This window comes from Trichomycterus rosablanca, chromosome 17, assembly GCF_030014385.1.
Source record: "Trichomycterus rosablanca isolate fTriRos1 chromosome 17, fTriRos1.hap1, whole genome shotgun sequence".
Taxonomy (NCBI): domain Eukaryota; kingdom Metazoa; phylum Chordata; class Actinopteri; order Siluriformes; family Trichomycteridae; genus Trichomycterus; species Trichomycterus rosablanca.
The window spans coordinates 14,931,987-14,955,127 of record NC_086004.1 but is presented as its reverse complement, the minus strand read 5'-3'; the positions used below and the strand labels follow the sequence as shown (position 1 = coordinate 14,955,127).

At 38.6% G+C, this 23,141-nt stretch overlaps 1 protein-coding gene across 1 annotated transcript in view; it reads left to right on the top strand.

The window, feature by feature from the left end:
• Positions 1 to 22,870, top strand: part of atp8b3 (ATPase phospholipid transporting 8B3) — a 49,524-nt gene extending 26,654 nt beyond the window's left edge. The window contains exons 10-26 of the mRNA XM_063013409.1: positions 2,083 to 2,276; positions 2,389 to 2,597; positions 6,952 to 6,980; positions 7,092 to 7,248; positions 11,661 to 11,849; positions 12,270 to 12,382; positions 12,544 to 12,708; positions 14,199 to 14,310; positions 14,416 to 14,491; positions 14,595 to 14,718; positions 14,884 to 15,070; positions 15,178 to 15,401; positions 16,962 to 17,045; positions 17,134 to 17,358; positions 17,453 to 17,591; positions 20,914 to 21,044; positions 22,461 to 22,870. Of these exons, the coding sequence (XP_062869479.1) occupies positions 2,083 to 2,276; positions 2,389 to 2,597; positions 6,952 to 6,980; positions 7,092 to 7,248; positions 11,661 to 11,849; positions 12,270 to 12,382; positions 12,544 to 12,708; positions 14,199 to 14,310; positions 14,416 to 14,491; positions 14,595 to 14,718; positions 14,884 to 15,070; positions 15,178 to 15,401; positions 16,962 to 17,045; positions 17,134 to 17,358; positions 17,453 to 17,591; positions 20,914 to 21,044; positions 22,461 to 22,655 (2,553 nt within the window). The 3' untranslated portion in view covers positions 22,656 to 22,870. The remainder of the gene's footprint in view (positions 1 to 2,082; positions 2,277 to 2,388; positions 2,598 to 6,951; positions 6,981 to 7,091; positions 7,249 to 11,660; positions 11,850 to 12,269; positions 12,383 to 12,543; positions 12,709 to 14,198; positions 14,311 to 14,415; positions 14,492 to 14,594; positions 14,719 to 14,883; positions 15,071 to 15,177; positions 15,402 to 16,961; positions 17,046 to 17,133; positions 17,359 to 17,452; positions 17,592 to 20,913; positions 21,045 to 22,460) is intronic.
• The last annotated feature ends 271 nt before the right edge of the window (positions 22,871 to 23,141 follow it).

Below are 23,141 nucleotides of genomic sequence, written 5' to 3'. Positions count from 1 at the left end.
CCAGGGGTGTCAAACTCACGGCCCGCGGGCCAGATCCGGCCCGCCGCGTCATTTGATCCGGCCCGCGAGAGCTTAAACGACTTTGTGATGGTTCGAGTCGTTACAGAGACGCGCTTATAATTTAATGCGCTCCTGTGCCTTTAAGAGACAACGTGACATCGTAGTCATGGCAACTAACTTTAACCTTCGCTAAGAAGCCATGTGACTTTTACGGCAAAAGAACGCGGGGTAGCGTAGTCAGTAATGTAAACAGTAATAAATAAATACAAATAATTATATTGCAATATAATACCAAAGCATCGTCTGTAAGTAGTGGCGTTTATATTCTCAGTTGTTAGTAAATGTTTAGTGAGTATATCACAGCGTTTTAGTTACAAATTTACCGTAATTAAATACTGTTGTTACGTTACTATAGCAATTAGTATCTTTACACACAATTTTAACTCGTTATTTTACGTTTGGTTAAATCTCATATTGTACCAGATGTAACACTTGACTACAGCTGTGTGCTTTTACTGTATTAGGTTCTTTATTGTTTTTATTGTTTGTATTTTTACTTCAGCACACAGCTGGGAGCAAATAAACCAACTGTATTCTGAAGAGAGCTGTCTGTCTGTCTGTCTGTCTAGCTGAGAAAGGGGGATAAACTATTAGTGAGGGCAGAATGATTGTCTTAAAAATACACTGTAAAATCCTAAATAAACTGCATCTTTCAAAATGCAGGCTGATTTTGTGACCTGCAAAGTGACACAGCCTGCCAGTAGATGATGTTACACATATTTACACATGATCCTAAAATGTACAAAAAGATAATTAAGAAAATTAAGCATAAGGAGGAAATTTAATGAAAGTGAAAACAAGTTTGTGCTTCAGGAAGAGAAACCGGTGTGTCTCTTGTGTTATGAGGCTGTGTCTGTGGTAAAGTACAGTAGAACAATATAAATGCAGAATTCAGCCTCCAAGAAAAACAGCAATGTGACTGCAATCACAGCAGGATACGTTACAATCGGCCCTTTGATGAGTTTGACACCCCTGATCTAGACTATAACTTAAGATGAACAAATTCGTCAAATGAGACTGTAGAGTCTGTAGAGGTGCAAAACCAATTACATATGGGCAGAATCTTCACTAAATGTTGATGGGCTTTCTTGGCTATGGAGCTGTTGTTGAGGGACCAGTTGAGGTTTCCTGCCAGACGAAAGCTAAGAAATGTAGTGCTCTTGATAATCTCCATGGAAGAGCCTTTAATGTTCAGCAGAGAGCAGTCACTCCATGTTGTTCTGTTAACAACCACCTCTTTAGTTTTGTGCACATTCAGAGACAGGTAGTTGTTAACTCTCAGAATGAATTATGTTTTTCCACACCATTCTGTGCAAATTCTGAGGACTATTTTGGATGAAATGTTCACAGGTATCACTTTTTTTCATTCTGATATTTAATGTGAACATTAAGTGAAGTTCTTAACCCATGTCTGTGTAAGTTTATGCTGCTGCCACATGACTGGTTTATAAGTGTATATAGCATACTTAATTAAGCTATAACCCTAATAAATGTAATGAAGAAAATGTTTATAACAATGTATCATGTTATAATGGAAACTTTAAAACTTTTACTTTGAAATGGCTAAACTGAAGCTGGACTAGCAGCTACCAAATGTCTAAGTATTGTGTAATTATTGTGATTCATGGGAGGTTGCCATGACTAGAACCTAGCTTTCATTTAGAGTGATTAAGTATACCAATTAAAGGGATTAAGAACACTAATTAACATAGATTAAACAGTAAATCATATTAAATTTATATGTCTTAGACTTGATTTGTAAGGTGACAGATTGTATTATCCATTTTGCAATTAAGATGCAACATGGTGAGAGACATTTTTAATAACATTAATAAATGCCATAATTGCAAAAAGGCAAAAGGCAAAGTATTGATGTGTGCCTGTACAAATCAAAGAAATAACAATTACTTTAATTGTTTATTTAAAGACATATATTTGCTGCTAGTAAAACACATTTAGAATGGGTCACTTGTTAATTGTAAATCTATTCTTACATTATATATTTTCTGTTTTCTGTTTTAGATTATTCTTGTATTGCTGCTAGTAGTTCTCCTATTAGCTGTGGGATGTGGATTGTTTGAACATTTGGTTTCGCCAAATATCGAGGTTCTCTCTGCCATAAGGGGCACCTCCACTGCTGCCTATCGAGCTTTCCTAGCTTTCTGGGGGTACATCATTCTACTAAGCCCTGCAATGCCGATATCCCTCTATATCACGTAAAGCTTCTAAATATATATTTCTCATTTGGTCTTTATAATAATTAGATATAATTTTGAGTACATTTGTCATTTATTCTTGCTATTTAACTTGTGATTTTGTCCTGATAAGGTTTGAGCTGACTCACTTAGTACACTGCCTCCTAATTGGCTGGGACATAGAGATGTACTGGGAGGACAGCAACAGGCCTGCTCAGGCCCAAACCACCTCTTTGAATGAGGCGCTGGGTCAGGTGGGCCACCTTTTCAGTGATAAGACAGGCACTCTCACTCAAAACCGCCTCATCTTCCGCCAGTGCTGCATTGCTGGACAAATTTATGGTTTGTCTGCTTCTTAACTATACATCTATACTGCTAAAAATTAAGGGAACACAAAATTGAATCAGTTTATTTCCACATCAAGCTTTGTGTTCAAATGATCTGATTGCATGACAAATAAAGGAAACACTTAATCATCACAGTATAACACCAAGTCAATAAAACGTCAGGAATATCAATCGGTCCAGTTAGGTAGCATAAGCAATGGTAAATCAATTTCACCTGCTTTGGTGCAAATAAAAGTGACAACAGGTGCCTTGGAAAGGCATGAGCAAGACAAGTCCCAAAAAGGTAATGGTTTTGCAGGAGATGGCCACAGACAGTTAGTCTCTTAGATTAGATTAGATTAGATTCAACTTTATTGTCATTGTGCAGAGTATACAAATACAGAGCCAACGAAATGCAGTAGCATCTAACCAGAAGTGCAAGATAGAGACTATATACATATAATACACAGGTAAAGTGCAAAAGTGACCAGATAGGTGAAATGAGGAGACATATAAGAATAATGAGACTATTAAACAGAATATTAAGACTATTAAACAGATAATGATGATTGTACAGTGAATAGACTAATATGTATTTACAGAGTAATGAAGGTGACTAAAGTGGCTACATGAATGGGTAATGAATGTAAATAAATAAAGTGAAGTATATAAGTATAGCGAGTATATACAGTATATACATTATTATCGTGCTGGTGTAAACAGTGCAATAGTGCCATGTGCAAATTTGCAAAATACTGATTGTATATACAGTCAAGATGAAACATTTGTAAAAAGTACAGGGTTAAATGTGGTTTCAAAGTGCAGTGATATTTTTACAATGGTGTGCTGGAGTTCAGCAGGGTTACAGCCTCAGGAAAAAAGCTCTTCCTGAGCCTGCTGGTACGAGAGCGGAGGCTCCTGTAACGCCTGCCAGACGGAAGTAGGGTGAAAAGTCCATGGTTAGGATGAGAAACGTCCTTGATAATGTTCCTCGCTTTGCCCACGCACCGTTTGTGATAAGTGTCCTGTATGGTGGGTAACTGAGTGCCGGTGATGCGTTGTGCGGTTTTAACCACCCGCTGGCGAGCTTTCCGGTCAGCTGCGGAGCAATTGCCGTACCACACAGAGATGCAGTTTGTAAGAATGCTCTCAATGGTGCAGCGATAAAAGTCCACAAGTATTCTGGGACACAAGTAGGCTTTTTTGAGTCTCCGAAGAAAGTAAAGGCGCTGTTGTGCCTTTCTGACCAGGATTGATGAGTTGAGGGACCAAGAGAGATCTTCAGAGATGTGGACGCCGAGCAATTTGAAGCTGGGCACCCGCTCTACTACAGCACCGTTGATGCAGATAGGGGCGTGTGCCTGACTTGCTGTTCTTCTAAAGTCCACAATAGACTCTTTGGTTTTCCCTGTGTTAAGCTCCAGGTTGTTGTCCTCACACCATGCAGCCAGATGCTGAACCTCCTCCCTGTAGGCCGTTTCATCGTTGTCTTTGATCAAGCCTATCACCGTGGTGTCGTCCGCGAACTTGATTATGGAGTTGGAACCATAAACAGGAACACAGTCGTAGGTGAACAGGGAGTATAGGAGGGGACTCAGCACACAGCCTTGTGGCACGCCAGTGTTCAGGGTGATGGAGGCTGAGTGGAGGTTGCCTAACTTAACAGACTGAGGTCTATTAGTTAGAAAGTCCAGAATCCAGTTACAGAGTGACGTGCTGATGCCAAGCTGACTGAGCTTCAAAATCAGCTTGGATGGAATCACCGTGTTAAATGCTGAACTGAAGTCAATGAAAAGCATCCTAACATAAGTGTTATGGCAGTCCAAGTGGGTCAGTGTAGTGTGAAGTGCAGTGGAGATAGCATCCTCTATTGACCTGTTGTGACGATAAGCAAATTGATGCTGATCTAATGTAGCAGGTAGACTGGCTTTCAGGTGAGAGAAGATTAGTCTTTCGAAGCACTTGGAGATGATGGGAGTGAGTGCAACAGGTCGGAAATCGTTCAGTGCTGAAGCAGTTGAATGTTTTGGTACTGGCACAATGGAGGCTGTCTTGAAACTCGTTGGAATTACAGCCTGGACCAGAGACAGATTGAAAATGTCAGTGAAGACCCCAGCAAGCTGCTTAGCACAAGCTTTTAGCACATGTCCAGGTACTCCATCGGGGCCAGCAGCTTTCCTAGCATTCACCTGGTTCAGCATGCAGTAGACATCCGTGGTAGAGAGTGTGATTGGTTGCTCATCTGGAGGAAGATCATGTTATTACCCCGGTCAAAGCGAGCGTAGAAGTTGTTAAGCTCATCGGGGAGTGAGTCATTGTTGGCATAGGGAGCTGTATTAAGTGGTTTAAAGTCCGTGATTGTTTGGATCCCTTGCCACATACGCCGAGGGTCGGAGGAGTTGAAGTGGTCCTGAAGAAAGGCATCTCCAGGGCTAAACACAGCTACAAACAACGGATTGAGGCCCGCTGGAGACCGCTGGAGACCCTCTTCTGTGTTTTGCTAATGCGCTTGTCACTGCTAGTAGCATGAGGTAATACCTGCTGTCTATTTAGTTTGCACAGGTAGTTCAACTCCTCTAGGATGGCACATCAATAAATCATCACAAGAAAGTTTACTGTTTCTCCCAATACAGTCTCAGGAGCATGGAGGAGATATCAGGACATGGGCCATAATGCAAGGAGGGCTGAATAGGGCCATAGAAGGGCATCAGCCCAGCAGCAGGACCTGTATCTGCTCCTTTGTGCAAAGACGAACAGGAGGAACACTGCCGGAGCTCTACAAAATGACCTCCAGCAGGATACTGGTGTGCAGGTTTTTGACCAAACTCTCATAACAGACTCCATTAGGGTGGCATGAGGACTCAATGTCCTTTAGTGGGACCCGTGCTCAAAGCCCAGCACTGTGCAGCTTGATTAGTATTAGCCAGAGAACACCAGTATTTGCAGGTCACCCTGTTCTGATCACAGATGAAAGCAGATTCACACTGAGCACATGTGACAGATGTGCAAGAGTCAGGAGACACCATGAGGAATGTTATGCTGTCTGCAACATCATCCAGCATGATCAGTTTGACAGTAGGTCATTGATGGTCTGGTGAGGCATGTCCTTGAAGGGTCATTGCAGTGGGCCCTGGGTTCCTTTGACCATAGTGTGTAGGCAGTTCCTAGATGACAAAGGCATCTACTGGCAGTCACATTCCCCAGACCTGAATCTAATTTGATGCCGCCAAGTGGCACAGACGGTCCATGAGCTCAATGATGCCCCAATCCATGTCTGGGAAGAAATCCCCTAGGACACTATCCAACATCTCATCCGTTTCTGGCCTAGACGTTGTCAGGAGTGCATACTGACTAGGGAAGCCATACTCACTACTGAATCATATTATGAGTTGACATTGATAAATTTTGCACAAATTGAATCAGCCTGTGATTTAAAATGTTTCTTTAGATTTTTGTGTAATTTTAAATCCAGGTCTCAATGGTTTCCACTGATAATTTCCACTGATAGTTGTCACGTTGTATTGTTTTCAACAAATTACACAATTTATATTAGTAAAGATTTTAATTGAATCATACGTTCATTAAGATGTGTTCATTAATAAGTGCTCCCTTATTTTTTGAGCAGTGTGTGTAAATATAAATGTATGTATATACAGTTGCAGAAAAGTTAATGAATAGTCAACACCCCCAAACATTTATTTATCAGCTAAATGATGCAGCAAATGAGAAAAGAAAAAAAAGGTGAAGTTGATGACCTGACAGTTGGGAACTCTCAAGACCATTATTTTGCTTTAGCTGTGATGTGTTACACTAACATCACCAAGAGATGTTTTTAAGTCGGATTTTAACCATGGTGATAACTAGGGAACTGCACAAAAGCTGAGAAGATCATTTCCTTTAATCAAATCTGCAGTCCAAAGCGGAGAGACAACAGAACAAACAGACAAGTTTACAAGTGGAGAAGAGGACATCACACTCTGCATGCGATATAAAGGAAGATTTGACCCAAAACACACAAACCTCCCAAGCGTGAAAGCTCAAGTGGCCCGAGCTTGCCCCACAGAGGCCTTGGCAACACACCTCCAGTGCAACGCACAGCTAATGAAGACAGTAGGAAAAGTCAGATAAAAGACAGGTTAATATGGATTACCAACAGAATAGCTTCTCTGTTTATCAAAGTAATAACCTGAGTTGTAAAAGATGATCCTAGCCTAAGATTTTGTAGGTGTTCCGCAAGGCCAGCCTTTAAAGCTACTGTCACAGCTGAAATGCATCAGCTATACAAAATGCAACTGAATGCCTTTATTTTTTCTGCTCTTTTACCTTTATGTCTCTCTGTGTTGTACGTGGGAATTGATTATGTTTTGTAGGTAATGCAGGGGATATGCCGTTTTCAAAGGTAAGATCAAAATTTTACATTGAACTGTTATCAGTTATTGCTAAATGTAAGAATTGTTTTCAGTGTGCATAAGTAGCCTACTTATATCTAATAGTCAATTTTCCTTTACAGCCAAGGGACCTGAGCTGGAACCAATACTCTTGTGGTGGGCTATTTTTCTATGACCAGCAACTGGTCAATCGGCTGCAGGAAAGGAGCTGCCCTGACAGCAAAGAATTTATCACTGCATTGGCACTGTGCCACACTGTCATGAGCGAATGGAAAAATGGTCAGTGCCACTTTGTTACACCTCTTATTGTCCATGCTAATTAGGTCAATTAAGGCAATCTAACTACAAGACTAAAAACTGCAGCAACAACAAATTTAGTACATACAGTTTCAGGAATCTAAATATAGCTGAATGTTTACATTATGCCACATTTATGGCTCACAACATGCATTGTAAGGTGACCTGTTCCAATTAAAGAAAAAAAATGTTTGCAGTTGCCAGGTTTATCCATCTGCAGTCATGTGTAGGTTGTTACATAAACACACACACACACACACACACACACACATTCATTAGAATAGGCACAGTACTACATTGTCTACTAGCTTATATATCCAATAATACCCTGGGTGCAAGGCAGGAAAACACTGGACGGGGGCCTGTTGTGCCAACCAAGCATCTTTTTTAAAATGTTTATTGTGATTTTGGCCTTTGAGGGGTTCTCTCCCTCCATGTGTCATTCTGTTTTGTTTATGCTCCCACACCCTGTCACTGTCTATTATATTTGATAAGTCACCTGTCTATTGTTATCACCTGTTCTATTGTTAGCACCTATTGTTATGCAAAATCTAGGTTAAAAGTGCATACATTTGCAAAAAACAAATTTCAGGCATGAGTCATATATAGGACACCAAACACACATATCCTACTAAATTTAGCTGAGTAATAATGGTTGTGTAGGGAGATTTGATATGTAATCGTTTTTGTATGTTATATATCTGTTGTAGCCTAATGGTTAAGGTACCGGGCTAGTAATTGAAGGGTCGCTGGTTCAAGCCCCACCACTGCTAGGTTGCTGCTGTTGGGCCCTTGAGCAAGGCTCTTAACCCTCAATTGCTGGACAATATACTGTCACAGTACTGTAAGTCGCTTTGGATAAAAGCGTCTGCTAAATTGCCGAAAATGTAAATGTTTTTACATAAATAATCGAAACTAACTAAACCTTAAATTGGCAAATTTTTAAAGGCAATATTTGATAAATAGACAACTCATAAATTGATAAATTTTAGACAACTCAAACCCATGCATTACCCTCAAAAATGAATGATGTTGCAAAATCTGCCAGTTTTTAAAATACTTTAACCATCAAAGATTTTTTGTCCCTTGATTTACATTTAGACAGAAGACTGTCTACATTATTGTGTTACTAAAAAGTGCAGTTAAAAGTCAGTGGCACTGACAGAAATGTTAAGAAACATTAACAATTTGGGATGTAAAAATATGCATAAACATAGGCATGTGAATGAGATACACTATATGGCTGAAAATATTTGAACATAAGCTTGTCGGACATCCCATTTAAAAAACAAATGATACTACATAGAGTGACCTCTATGTGATCTTTTCAGCTATAACAACAGCCACTCTTATAAGAAGGCTTCTCTAAAGAATTTCTGCCTATTCAATCAAAGGAACATTTGTATGGCTGGGCATCGATGTTGGTCCAGAAAGCCTAAAATAAGGTTATAGTTTATTCCTGAGCTATTCAGTGCAGCTGGGGTCAGGGTTCTATGGAGTTTCTTTAAACTAAGCTTTTCCTTATGTCTTTAGAGAGAAGAAACATGTCTTTGTACACACGACGCAGTCATAATGGAACAGGAAAGCCTTCCCTAATATGTTGCTGCAAATTTGGAGGAATATAATTTCCTTTTTTATAACTCATATATTACACCTGTTAGCAATGATTATGGTTGTGAATGAAACATGAAATTAGTAATTTGAAGGGTTGTCTCAATACTTTGTTTGTTTATTAATTAATTAACTGTCCGTTTTACCACCTCTTTATCCTGGTCAGGGTCGCGGTGGGTCTGACACCCCAGGAAACATGGCAGGGAGGCAGGAAACACTCAGGACAGTTTACCAGTCCATCACAGGGCATACACACACAGACAAATCCACACTCAAAATTATTAAAATTTTTAGTAGCTCCAGTTGGCCTGACTGCTCTTTTGGAGGAAATCGGAGCATCCGGGTGAACAGAGATACAGGTTAGACATGGAAACTCCATAGAGAATGAACCCAGGCCCTTCTTGCTTTAAAGCGACAGCACTACCCACTATGCCACCATGCCTATATAGTGTATTAACAAATAATCTTTGCAAGACATTTTGTTACATAGGCACTACAGGAATTTGTTTAACCCTTAATTAGTAGTCAGAGTCAGAGAGAGTCAGAGTCAGAGAGGTTTTATTGTCATTTCAGCTACATACAAGTACATATTGAAACGAAACAGCGTTCCTCTAGGATCACGGTGTAACACGGTACAAAAAGTGCAAGACAATACAAAACACTGTAAATACAACAATAAATACAAAAAATCCTATAATAAATAACTACAAAAGATATTCCTAATTATCCCTAATCTAAACAAGTACTTAGAAGACAGGACTAAAGACAAGTGTTAGTACATGATGGTGAATAGATGGTACAATGGTTCATGAGGTAGTGACATGTTGTACATTAGCAGCGTAAAATTGGCAATGCAGATAAGGTGCCTAAAAAGTAAATATGGTGCAAAATACAAGTAAGGTGCAGAAATTATTGTGCATTTCCAGGAGGTGTGCAAAAATGCAAGTAACAGTCAAAAATGCAAGTAACATAGTCAAAAATGCAAGTAACAGTCAATACAGATCAGTGTGTGGCAGCAGAAAATTTCCGGAGGAAATATGTTAATTTGAAATGTAGTTGTATCTACTTCAATTTTTTGTGTGGTTAACTGATTATTAAGTTTAAATATAACTTTTGTAAATATACAACCCCAAATAAGAAAAAGTTGGGACAGTATGAAAAATGCTAATAAAAAAAAAAATGCAGTGTTCCTTACATTTACTTTGACTTTTATTTGATTGCAGACATGATGAACCTGAGATATTTCATGTTTTGTCTGCTCAACTTCATTTCATTTATTAATAAACCTCCATTCCTGCATTTCAGGCCTGCAACACATTCCAAAAAAAGTTGAGACGGGGGCAATTTAGAGCTAGTAATGAGGTGAAAAAACTAAATAATGATGTGATTCCAAACAGTTGATGTCAACAGGTTATTGTAATCATGGTTTGGTACAAAAGCAGCATCCAGGAAAGACAGGAGTCTTTGATGAGCAAAGATGGCCAAAGGATCTCCAGTTTATCAATAAATGTGTGAGAAAATTATTTAAATGTTTAAAAACAATGAACTTCAAATAAAGACTAGAAGGGATTTGCATATTTCTCCCTCTACAGTGCATAATATCATTAAACAATTGAAGGAATTGGGAGGAATTTCAGTGCGTAAAGGCCAAGGGTGCAAGCTTAAGCTGAATGCCCGTGATCTTCGATCCCTCAGACAGCGCTGCATCAAGAACCGCCACTCAATAATAGCTGATATAACCACATGGGCAAGGAATTACTTTGGCAAACCTTTGTCAAGCACCACAATACGGAGTTACATGCACAAATGCCACTTAAAACTTTACTGTGCAAAAAAGAAGCCTTATGTTAACCATGTCCAGAAGCAGCGTCGACTTCTCTGGGCTCGGAGGCATCTAGGATGGACCATCACACAGTGGAAATGTGTATTGTGGTCAGATGAATCAGCATTCCAGGTCTTTTTTGGAAAAAATGTACGCTGTGTGCTCCGGACCAAAGACGAAAAGGACCATCCAGACTGTTATTAGCAACAAGTCCAAAAGCCAGGGTCTGTCATGGTATGGGGCTGTGTCAGTGCCCTTGGCAAAGGTCATTTACACTTCGGTGATGGCAGCATTAATGCAGAAAAGTACATTGAGATCTAAGAGCAACATATGCTTCCTTCAAGATGTCATCTTTTCCAGGGACATCCATGCATTTTTCAACAAGACAATGCAAAACCACCTGCTGCAGACATTACAAAGGCATGACTGTGGAAGAAGAGGGTACGAGTACTGGACTGGCCTGCCTGCAGTCCTGACCTGTCCCCAATAGAGAATGTGTGAGAATTTTGAAGCGAAAAATGCAACAACGACGACCCCATACTGTTGCAAATCTTAAGACGTGTTTGCAGGAAGAATGTGACAAAATAAAAGGTGAAACACTAAATCACTTGGTATCCTCGGTTCCAAAACATCTTTTAAGTGTGGTGAAAAGTCCCAACTTTTTTGGAATGTGTTGCAGGCTTGAAATGCAGAAATGGATATTTATTAATAAATGAAATAAAGCTGAGAAGAAACATGAAATATCTCAGGTTCATCCTGTCTGCAATCAAATAAAAGTCAAAGTAAATTTAAGAAACTGTTTTTTTTATTATTTGCATTTTCCATGCTGTCCCAACTTTTTCTGATTTGGGGTTGTATACTTTTATCACAAATTTTAAAACAAGATCACTTTTTCAGCAAGCCTTGTGTTGGGTGTATGGGTAGAGATAGTAATAATGATTAATGTGGTCTGTTTACCTAGGAGTCCCTCAGTACCATGCAGCATCTCCTGATGAGGAGGCTCTGGTGTGTGCAGCTCGAGAGCTGGGCTGGGTGTTCCTCTCACGCACACGCGATTCCCTCACACTGAGTGAGCTGGGATGTACACGTCAGTATCACCTGCTGGCCTTGTTGGACTTCACCAGCATGAGGAGGCGCATGTCAGTGCTGGGTGAGAAAACAAAAGCCAGCCACCCCTTTTATTTTATTATACAGGGTGTCTCTAAAGTCTGGACACTTAGGAAACATTACTAAATATAACTAACTATATGTTTACTAATATACAGACACATACATATTGCATCACAAACAGTGGAAAACACATTGAAGATGCTATTGATTAATATTCTAATGTAATAAAATGTTGTTGAAAAATGTATTGAAATTTATTGAAAATATGCATTTTGCCTATGTGTCCAGACTTTAGGACACCCTGTAGTGCATTTCGAAAAACTCAGAGGGCTAAACATACAAGTATACTGTGGGATCAGTATTTTTTTTTTTTCTGATTTAATGTCAGTAATAATAAGGAAGCAAAGAATACTGTTTTTTATAAATGTAGGTGTGTGTGTGTGTGTGTGTGTGTGTGTAGTGAGAACAACAGAGGGAGAACTGAAACTCTATTGTAAAGGTGCAGATGCAGTGATTCTGCAGCGACTAGCAAAGAACAGTCAACATCAGGAAAGCACAGAGCGGGCTCTAGAGGTTGGAACTGATAAGCCACTTACATTTTAACTAATGTAACTCTTTCTCTCTTTATTTATTTATACTTGTTTTTTGTCCATGTTTCCTTAGCCCATTTTGGGCAACAACTCTTAACTTATAAGATATTTTATCTCAGTATTATTACATATGTGTTTGTGTAGGTGTTTGCTCAGAGCTGTCTGCGCACTTTGTGTGTGGCTGTGCGTTCTGTATCAGAGACTCAGTGGATGGAGTGGAGTCAGGCTCTACAACAGGCTACCATGGCAACCAGTTGCAGAGAGAGCATGCTGGAGGAAGTGTATGATCTCATGGAAAATGAGTTGATGGTATGATAATATATGCTGGTAAAATCTTGTTTAAACTATTTACAAGCCCAACTGTTGTTCTCCTGTGAGTAAAAGATTGGAACACATGCTTCTGGTTTTTCCATGTTGGTAGAACAGCCACTCCAGGAGAGGTTCAGCACAGTTCCAAGTTTTCTGCTTTCCATTGCTAAACAGGTTTTATTTAATTGATGTTTAGATTTGACAGGTCTGTCAGTAATCACACGTTGGTGCCTAGTGAAATTAAACCCATTTGTTAAATAAGTTTGTTTAACTGGTTGATTTAGTAGCTAAGGGAACAATTTTTTGAATACGTTTTGAATAAATCTTGGTCTCCAATATGTTGAATGATAATTTAAAAAAATGCATTTTGTGTTACCTGATGTTGTCTTATATAGAAAGTAGCTAAAACGTTTCATTAATTAATTCATTCTCCTTTTAACCACCGTTTCATCCTGGTCAGGGTCACGGTGGGTCCGTTTCATTGGACAAAAGGTAGAAAACAAGAAAAAGAGGTTGCCAGTCCATCAATGATTTGAACTAAATAGTTTTTTTTCTTTTTACCCATGCATGAATTTGGACTTAATCATGCATCACACATTAATTAGGCATAATGTTTTGTAAAATAATTTAAAAACTCTTGGCCACAAATTACATTAATGTTAATGGATGTTTCTGCAAGCTTTGGACACCTGAATTTGGGTAGTTTATTCATAAATGGCAGACTTTAAGTGTCGTCAGACTGGATGACGAACATCTGTAAACTGCTTTAGGTGTTCCACGGATGTTTAATAAGGATTTGAGACTAGGTATTAGTTTGGGTGTTAATAAACTTGCCCCAAAGCCACTCTAGTATTGTTTTGGCTGAATCTTTTGGGTCATTGTCGTGTTAAGAAGGAAAACTGTTGTCTCAGTCTATGTTTGTGTGCGTTTTAGAGAAAGCAGTTTGTTTATTTGGCTACATTCTGGCACCCCCTTACCAGTCTCCCTGTCCCTGCTATAAGAAATATAGTATATATTGCAGTTAAGTATTATTAAAGTGCTGACCTAAATGATGTAATGACACAGTCTGTTCCAACACTGCTATTAAACAGAAAAGGAGGTTTATAAATAATTTTGGAAACACACACACACACACACACACACACACACACACACACACACCTAAATAACTGTAACCTTTACCAGGTTCAATAAAAATGTTTGGCTAATAGTGTGTATATAGTGGGTTTTTTTGTTTTGTTTTTTTGAGGTAGGCCTACTAGGGAAAAGGAGAACAAGATTATTTTCCAATTTGTATTTTCATGAAATGTCTTAGCCATAATTAATTAAAAGGTAGGCATGCATTTGATAATCTAAGTGAACAAAATTGTTATCTAAGATCTACAAAACCAAGTTAACAATTATAATCAGAATAGCCAAACACTGGCTTATTACTATTCTAAATATTTAAGCATATTGTTCATAAAATGGAATTATGTGTTTTTATTAAGTTGCTGGGGGTCACAGCCATTGAGGATCGTCTGCAGGACGGCGTCCCAGAGACTATTGCCAGCCTTCGCCAGGCAGGGATAAGAGTGTGGATGCTAACTGGGGATAAGACAGGTACAATTATTTTAACATTCAAATCCAAGTGTAAGATTCCATAGCAACTCTTTACAGAGGTAATGTGGAATATACTGACTTCCATCTTACTCTCTAAATGCACAGAAACAGCTGTGAATGTGGGTTATGCCTGCAAATTATTAGATCCAGATGCAAGGCTGCTGCAAGGTGATGATCTCAGGTAAGGCTGCTCCAAGCTGATGAGCTGTAAAGCAGATGCATATATACATATACTGTACATTTGATTTGCAGTTTGACAGTGATGGGTATTTTCTCAACTTCAGACAGTTTCTTCAGTCTTCCACTGCAGAAGTTTGTTTTAATAAGGATAAAGGCTCCAAGGTTTGGACCACAAATAAAGCGTGGCGAGAGAGTAAACCTGCTCTCGTTCTTGACGGATTTGAGCTTGTGAGTATATATATTTTGCTTTATTTATAATGAGCTTCTACAAGGACTAGAAGCAGTAATTTTTGTTGCTTTGTAGCTTGCTCAAAAGATCAGTCAAGTTGTGTAAACTGAAATGATTCTGACATCACACCATGTTTAACTCTGACTTCCTCTTATGTTGTGTAGACAGAACTAATCAAAACACCAGAGTTGGGTGCCAAGTTTGTGTCCTTGTCCAACAACTGCCAGTCAGTGCTGTGTTGTCGTGTGACTCCTTGGCAGAAGGCTAAGGTTGTAGAGTTGGTCAAAAAGTTTTCTTCCTCCATCACCATGGCAATAGGAGATGGTGCCAATGATGTGAATATGATTAAGAGTAAGTTTTAAAAAAAGGTATAATAAGACTTACTTATTGTAATGCCTTCATGCAAGCTTTAACTTTATATAAATGACTCTTTTCTTCTTTTCCTCTTATTAATGCAGTGGCGCATATAGGTGTTGGCATGTGTGGTGTAGAGGGCAGTCAGGCAGTACAGAATGCAGATTTTGCACTGGCACAGTTTGGCTTCCTGCGCAGGCTGCTTTTGATTCATGGTCACTGGTCTTACCACCGCATATGCAGCTTTCTGCACTACTTCCTGTATAAAACCACCTCCTATGCTTTGGTACACATCTGGTTCAGCTTTTACAATGGCTTCAGTGCCCAGGTAAGAAGTGGACTTTTTTAAAAACCAGATTCTCACTATTCTCAACAAAATACTCACTAAAAGCAACAAAAAAGAATGTTATTTATTAAAAATTTGAAATAAAAAATAAAAATGCCAGCAGTGTATAAGTACGAATGTTGACATAGCAGAGCATGGTTTTATCTGTACTGTGCACCATTCATCAACCATATCCATATAAGCAGTCCCTGCATACTGGATTTGGCAATTAGGCTGTTATCTGGCTGTACCCTTACAATATTTATGCCACCTTATTCTTAATAGAACAATTAACTTTCTGGCACTGTGCTTGATAGTCTTCCAATGGTTGTTTTGAGAACAAGTGCTTTTCCTAACAGCTTTTTTATAAAATACATTTTTGGTGTACAACCCCAAATCATTTACTGTGGTTTTGCATTGTCTTCTTAAAAATTCATGGCTGTTCCTGGAAAAGGCAGCATATGTTTCTCTAAAACCTCCTTGTACTGTAGATTACCTTTGCCAAGGGCACTGACACAACCCTATACGAAGACAGACACTGGCTATTGGACTTGTAAAAAATTTGTATTTTCATGAAATGTCTTAGCCATAATTAATTAAAGGGTAGGCATGCATTTGATAATCTAAGTGAACAAAATTGTTATCTAAGATCTACAAAACCAAGTTAACAATTATAATCAGAATAGCCAAACACTGGCTTATTACTATTCTAAATATTTAAGCATAAGGCTATTGGACTTGTTGCTGATAACAGTCTGGATGGTCCCATACGACTTTGGTCTAGAGCACACGGAATCTATTTATTTCACAAGAGATCTGAAATACTGATTCGTCTGACCACAGTACACGTTTTTGCTGTGACTGTCCATCCCAGAAGCCTCAGGGCCCAGATAACTCGATGCCGCATCTGAACATGGTTAACATAAGGCTTCTCTTTCGAACAGTAATGTTTTAAGTGGCGTTTGTGAATGTGACTCTGGATTGTAGTGCTTGACAAAGGTTTGTCAAAGTAATCCCTTGCCCGTGTGATTATATCAGCTATTAATGAATGACAGTTCTTAATGCAGTGCTGTCTAAGAAATCAGAGATCACAAGTGTTCAGCTTGTCCCATGGAATATTGGGTTCATACTGTCTGTAAAAATCAATGTACAAAATGTTTTTTTATTTGCATGTTCTACACTGTCCCAACCTTTTCTAATTTGAGGTTGTAATATATTAAGACATGGCTAGTCCGTGAACATACAGTGCAACCATTGGTATTTTAATGATTAATTAATTAATTGAAATGAAAGGTGCAGCCTGACCTAAACTGCATGGCTGTATTCTTATTATTATTATTGTACTGTATATTGTTATTTTCTTTATTTATTATGGGTGGGCTAAACTGAGTGCCGAGATAAGTTTATATGATTTGTTTGTTTTTATTTATGTTAATTATATAAATACATTATTTATTTAGCTTATATGAAAGGTGCAATCTAAGACACTGAAATGAAACAATAGGGTCCTACGGTCCTAAATACTTTTTAAAAATAACTAGCATTTTCTTTTTTGTTAACCAGCCTATGTATGAGAGCTGGTTTGTTGCCCTCTACTCCATAATGTACACAGCACTGCCAGTTCAGTGCCTGGGCTTCTTTGATAAGGTTAGTGAAGAGTCATCCAGATATTACACTATAGATTGCTTCTAAATCACTTACTGCTTTAGAATAATACATTTGTGCATCTGTGTAGAACATGAGTGCTGAGAGCTGTCTTTGCTGGCCTGAGGTTTACATGATAGGACAGAAAAAGGAGCTTCTCAACCCTCTCAACGTGGGAGCGACACTACTCTACTCAGTCTACACCTCAATAGTCATTTTCTTTTTCTCCATGGCAGCCTTTCAGAACTCTGATCTGGACTATCAGACTATGGCTGTTACTGTGGAGACATCAGCTGTATTCTCAGTTACTGCTGAGGTATTGTTTTAGTAATTTTGTAAGAAAAAAAAAAGTTCGTTAAATACAGTATTATCATTAAATAAATGTTTAACTGTATTAAATTGTGTCCCAGATTGTTTTACAGACCAAATACTGGACCAAGTACAATTTTGCAGCAGTGCTGGTCAGCATAGGACTATTCTTTCTCACCACTGTGATCCTTCATAGTCCTCGTATGTTTACAGCTTCCCCTAAAGACTACCTTTTCCTAGGTATTCTTTTAATCTTCATAAACATAATCATACTATACATGCATAAATGTTATGGCCAAAAGTATGTGGCCAACTTATTTTTATGTTCAGATGTTTTAGATGCCACATCTATTTCTAACAGATGCATACAATTAGGCACACGAGCAATTTCCAAAAACATGATGAATCAGTTATCTCTGATATTCCTATTATTATTAGATAGAATATCTATTATTAGAAGATATACTTTGTTTGTCATTTATACATATACAGTTGTACAGTACAATTAAATTCTTTCTTCGCATATCCCAGCTTGTTTGGAAGCTGGGGTCAGAGCGCAGGGTCAGCCATTGTATGGCGCCCCTGGAGCAGACAGGATTAAGGGCCTTGCTCAAGGACCCAACAGTGGCTGCATAGCAGAGACTGGATTTGAACCGCCCATCTTCCGGTTGATAGCCCAAAGCTCTACCCACTAGTGATGGGTCGGTCGCGAACGATCCAGCTCTAAGAGCCAGCTCTTTAAAGTGAACGACGGGATCCGGCTCCTGACTGGGAGCCGATTCGTTTTTTTCCGGGTTTTTTTTTCTCTGTCAAAACCGCACGTGATTGGTCAAGATACGTGGTGGCGTTTGTGTAATTACATTGAGCAGGAGGGGAGGGGTTACACACACACACACACACACACACACACACACACACACACACAGAGACAGCGTGCACACGAACGAGAGAGAGAGAGAGAGAGAGAGAGAGAGAGAGAGAGAGAGAGAGAGAGAACTCAGCGCTTTACACAGCCAGACATTACACGCTGGAAAGGTGAGGAAAATGAGTGAGAGGAAACATAGTAAAGTTTGGACACGAGAAGCCCCTTTTACAGAGAAGTTCAGACCCACTGAACCAAGTGTTCACTGGGAGACCAAATGTTCAGTCTACCCACATCTTATACATGTGATGGCACATAGACTGTGTATCTGTCCCCTCAGAGAGAATCTTTTTTAACAGGGCAGATCATAACAGAAATGAGAAACAGGATCAAGCCATCAAAGATGAGCTCCTTGGTTTTTCTGAATGCCAATCTTCACTAAATACTTACAAATACTGTCACCTGGATGCTTTCACCTGGATTTTCTTTATGTTTTGCACATTTTCATTTATATTTTGTTGAGTGTGAGTGATGCTTCGTTGATGTTGTGTTGTTTCACTCTAGATGCTTGTTTATTTTGTTTTGTTTATTAGGATTTTAACGTCACGTTTTACACTTTGGTTACATTCATGACAGGAACATTCACCTCACTTGCATGTCTTTGGACTGTGGGAGGAAACCGGAGCACCCGGAGGAAACCCACGCGGACACGGGAAAGACATGCAAACTCCACACAGAAAGGACCCAGGCTCTTCACCTGGGGATCGAACCCAGGACCTTCTTGCCGTGAGGCGACAGTTCCAACCACTTAGCCACCATGCTGTCCCACTTTAGATGCAAACGTACAAATAATATACACAATCAGATCTTTTTGTCTAATTGAGATGGGTCTTTGTTTTTGTATTTTATAATTTATTGTTGTGGCACTCTGTTCCATGTTGAGTATATAAATAAAGCAATTTAAATAATAAACATTTGATACAATGTTTTTTTACATTAGTAATTCATTTTACATGTAATTTGGTAATAAATTAATTTAAGCAACAAAAAAATCTAAGGAGCCACTTGGGAGCCGAAAGAGCCGGCTCTTTTTAGTGAGCCGAGCCAAAAGAACCGGCTCTCTAAAAGGAGCTGAAATTCCCATCACTACTACCCACTAGGCTACCACTGTCCCTTGAAATTAAACAATGATATTAAACAATTAAACAGTAATAGTCACTAGAAGCAAAAAAAAAAAAAAAAAGCCTGGTTGCTAACTATGTGCTAGATAAAGTTTGATAGTGAGTTTCTGAACAATGTGAGTGAAGTAATTGCAGATTTTAATTACATCCAGCAGTCTAACAGGAACAGCACTGTTAGTATGGCAGTCTCAACCCTTTGGGCTTCAGCCTCAGGTGGGTGAAAAGGTACACACCAGCACCACCTTAGGGTAAAAAGCTCCAGCATCCCTTATTATTACAGCATTACTCAAAGGGAGAACTAAAAGGTACCTCGGTCATGTTTGCTCTTTTGGGCATCAGCACCCACCTCCCCTACTGTCAACAAACCTGATTGTATGTGAGAGGCAGAATGACAACAACCTAGCACCTGTAATCACCACTTATTACATAAAACTGAGTCAGCAGTTGGGACAGACCATGAGAGCACCAGACTGCCCAGACCCCATTCCACGACCAGAGTCACACACCGATGGTTTAAAAAGCCTAAGCTAATGAGTTTTCAATCTGGACTTGAATATTGTGACTGTATGAGAATGCTCTTCCCTCTGCTGTAAGGAAAGTAACAACACACTTTGCAAACAAAGTAAACATGCTGGGTTCTATCAGTCAAATACTATGAAGACTTCGGCACGTTCTAGTAAATTGTTTTTAACTTTTTAATTTCATTGTTTTGGTGTATCTGACAACAATTCATATGTTAACAAAAGTACATAATTTCCTTTCCAGGTTTGTGAAGTTACTTTTTTTATGCATTTTGCTCCGGATTTAGCGCACTCAGTTTTGTCTTCTGCTGCTGAGAGATACCAGGTTGCATCCAAGGAGAGCACTTGGCTATACACTGCATTACGCACAGGCGTCTGTTCCGCCAATCAGGGTCCTTACACAGCGTATGAAGACCCACCCACCCACACATAGTCCGGCCCCCACCCTGCAGATATGGTGGCCAAATAGTATCTGCTGCAGGCAATGCCAATTATGCCCGCCAGATGGCACCCAGCCGACCGGTGGCAACACCGAGGATCGAACCAAGGAGTTCAGAAACTCGGTGCTGGTGTGCTAGTGGAATATCCCGCTGCGTCACCTGGGTGTGTGAAGTTACTTTTGAAGTCTGTTCCAGCTAAAAGTTCTTTTTTTACTATTTATAAAACCTCTAAAACCTCACCTTCAAACTAATTTCTTTAATTGATTTGGACTGGAGTAATTGCTTTCCCTAAAATTAACTGTTTTATAAATGGATTGTAAATGATTAATTAATTTAACTTTCATTATCATTGCTATTACGTCTTGAAAACCAGATCACATTTTATGAAAAATCATGGTAGTTCCAAAAGGCAACTGTATATTCCCCAAAAAATCACATTCCTTGCCACATTATGTCTGTATTCATTGGTGCATTTATAAATGTTTTTGTTGGTCTTCTCTCTTGACATTTGAGAACATCAGTTAACAAACAGTTAAATTGTTCATATTGCTTTGACAGGAGCTTCAACGAATGCCTTTGTCAATCCAGTGGTGTGGTTGGTTGTGTTTCTTACAACATGCACTGCTGTCCTTCCCTCTATTACAAGAAAAGCTTTAAAGGTGATACTTTTAAACCCCAACAGACACAAGGTGAGGCAACTATTTGCTAATTTATTACAAATGATAACAAACTTTCTCTAAAAAAGCATTTGTCTCTCTCATGTTTTCCTTTACTTTTTAATTTTATACTAAGTGGTTTTTGTTTGTTTGTTTATTTGGATTTTTAACATCATGTTTTACACCCTTTGGTTACATCCATGACAGAAACGATAGTTACTCATTACACAAGATGCATCAGTTTACAAGGTTATATTGAACACAGTCATGGACAATTTGGTATTTCCAATTCACATTAATTGCATGTTTTTGGACTGTGGGAGGAAACCGGAGCACCCGGAGTAAACCCACGCAGACATGGGGAGAACATGCAAACTCCACACAGAAAGGACCCGGACTGCCCCACCTGGGGATCGAACACAGGACCTTCTTACTAAGTGGTTTAAGATTAGTAAACTGAATTTAATATAAAACAAGAATAACAAGGGGAAACAAAACATTTCTTTTAATTTAAATTATTTAAGAAAAAAGGTCATGCATGTTTAGAATATTGTATTTTAGTAATGATTATTTATATTTATTTATTATTTAATCATGATTAAAATTTCATAATTAACTAGCTGCAAAGTAAGTATTTCACATGTTTATAGTGCTTTATTAAATGTATCACTCTGATGAAGCTACTGGTAAAGCTACACATGTCTATTAAGATTGTATGTGTGGTGCAGCAGTTGGTACTCTTTCAACACAGCTTCAGGGACCTTAATTTATTCCTTATCTGCGATACTGTGTATCGGTGTTTACTTTCAACTCTTTATCTTAAACATTATCTTAAATGGTCTGTGGTTATCAAGGTGTTTTTGGCAAATGTGGGACAAGCATTTTTGTGCCTATTGGTAAGTGGTTCTTTTTTTGTTTATTAGGATTTTAACATCATGTTTTTACTCATTACACAAGGTTATTCAGTTCACAAGGTTATATCAAACACAGTCATGGACAATTTTGTATCTCCAATTCACCTCACTTGCATGTCTTTGGACTGTGGGAGGAAACTGGAGCTCCCGGAGGAAACCCACGCAGACACAGGGAGAACATGCAAACTCCACACAGAATGGACTCGGATTGTCCCACCTGGGAATCAAACCCAGGACCTTCTTGCTGTGAGGTGACAGTGCTACCCACTGAGCCACCGTACCGCCCTTGTAATGGTAAAATTAAAAACACTGACCTTATCTGAGATATTCAAGACTTGTTTCTCATGTTTGTCTGGATTCTTTTAAATATTTAAAACTTTATTGTGTTTACTGAAGTTGTTTGTCTTATGTTTGAAACAATAAGTGTGACAAATTTGCAAAAATAAAATACATTAGAAAAAAAGAAATACTTTTTACCAAGACTGTAAAATTAAACATATATTCAGTATACAGTTAACATTTTTGTGTTGTTTAGATCCATTCATCAAAGGAGCCAGCTGAACTACTATGGTTTAGGAGAGGTGCTTTACATCGACGTTCTTCTTATGCTGTATCCCAGGGAAAAGGCTTTGGGAGGTTAGTGACTTCAGAAGATGGAATCTGTTCTACAGGGACCAATTTGGATGGTACAATAATCACAGACTCTGAGGGCAGTTTAAAAAGAAGATAATAAAGTGAAAATACAAGAAAATCACACATGGAAGAAAACTTTACTAGCTATTACCAGGTCTTAACAGATCTGTAGACTGGTTTTCTTTAAAAACACATAAAATGTAGATGTTTTAATTGGCATTTGATGGCATACCTTAGGTGTATGAGACTGCTTTACTAAGGGTCTACATGTCTACAATGTTTTACAGCTTTTTTATTTCATGTTGCCAAACATCTAGGGATTCAAAAAGTAATTTTTTTTTTTACATTTTGTTTATTTAAATTAGATTTTGGATAGAAGGGAAAAATGCTTTTAAAAAAACTTATATGAAGAGACCAGTAATGCTTAAAGTATATATTTTATGTAACATTTATAATGGGTGTAAAGGTAGTGGTGCAGTTTGTGTTGGTGTAACACAGTCTTTATCTTTATCCACAATCCTTAACTTTAATTACTGCCTTTATAGATTTCCTCATATGTGCCAGGAATTCAGTCATTCAGAAT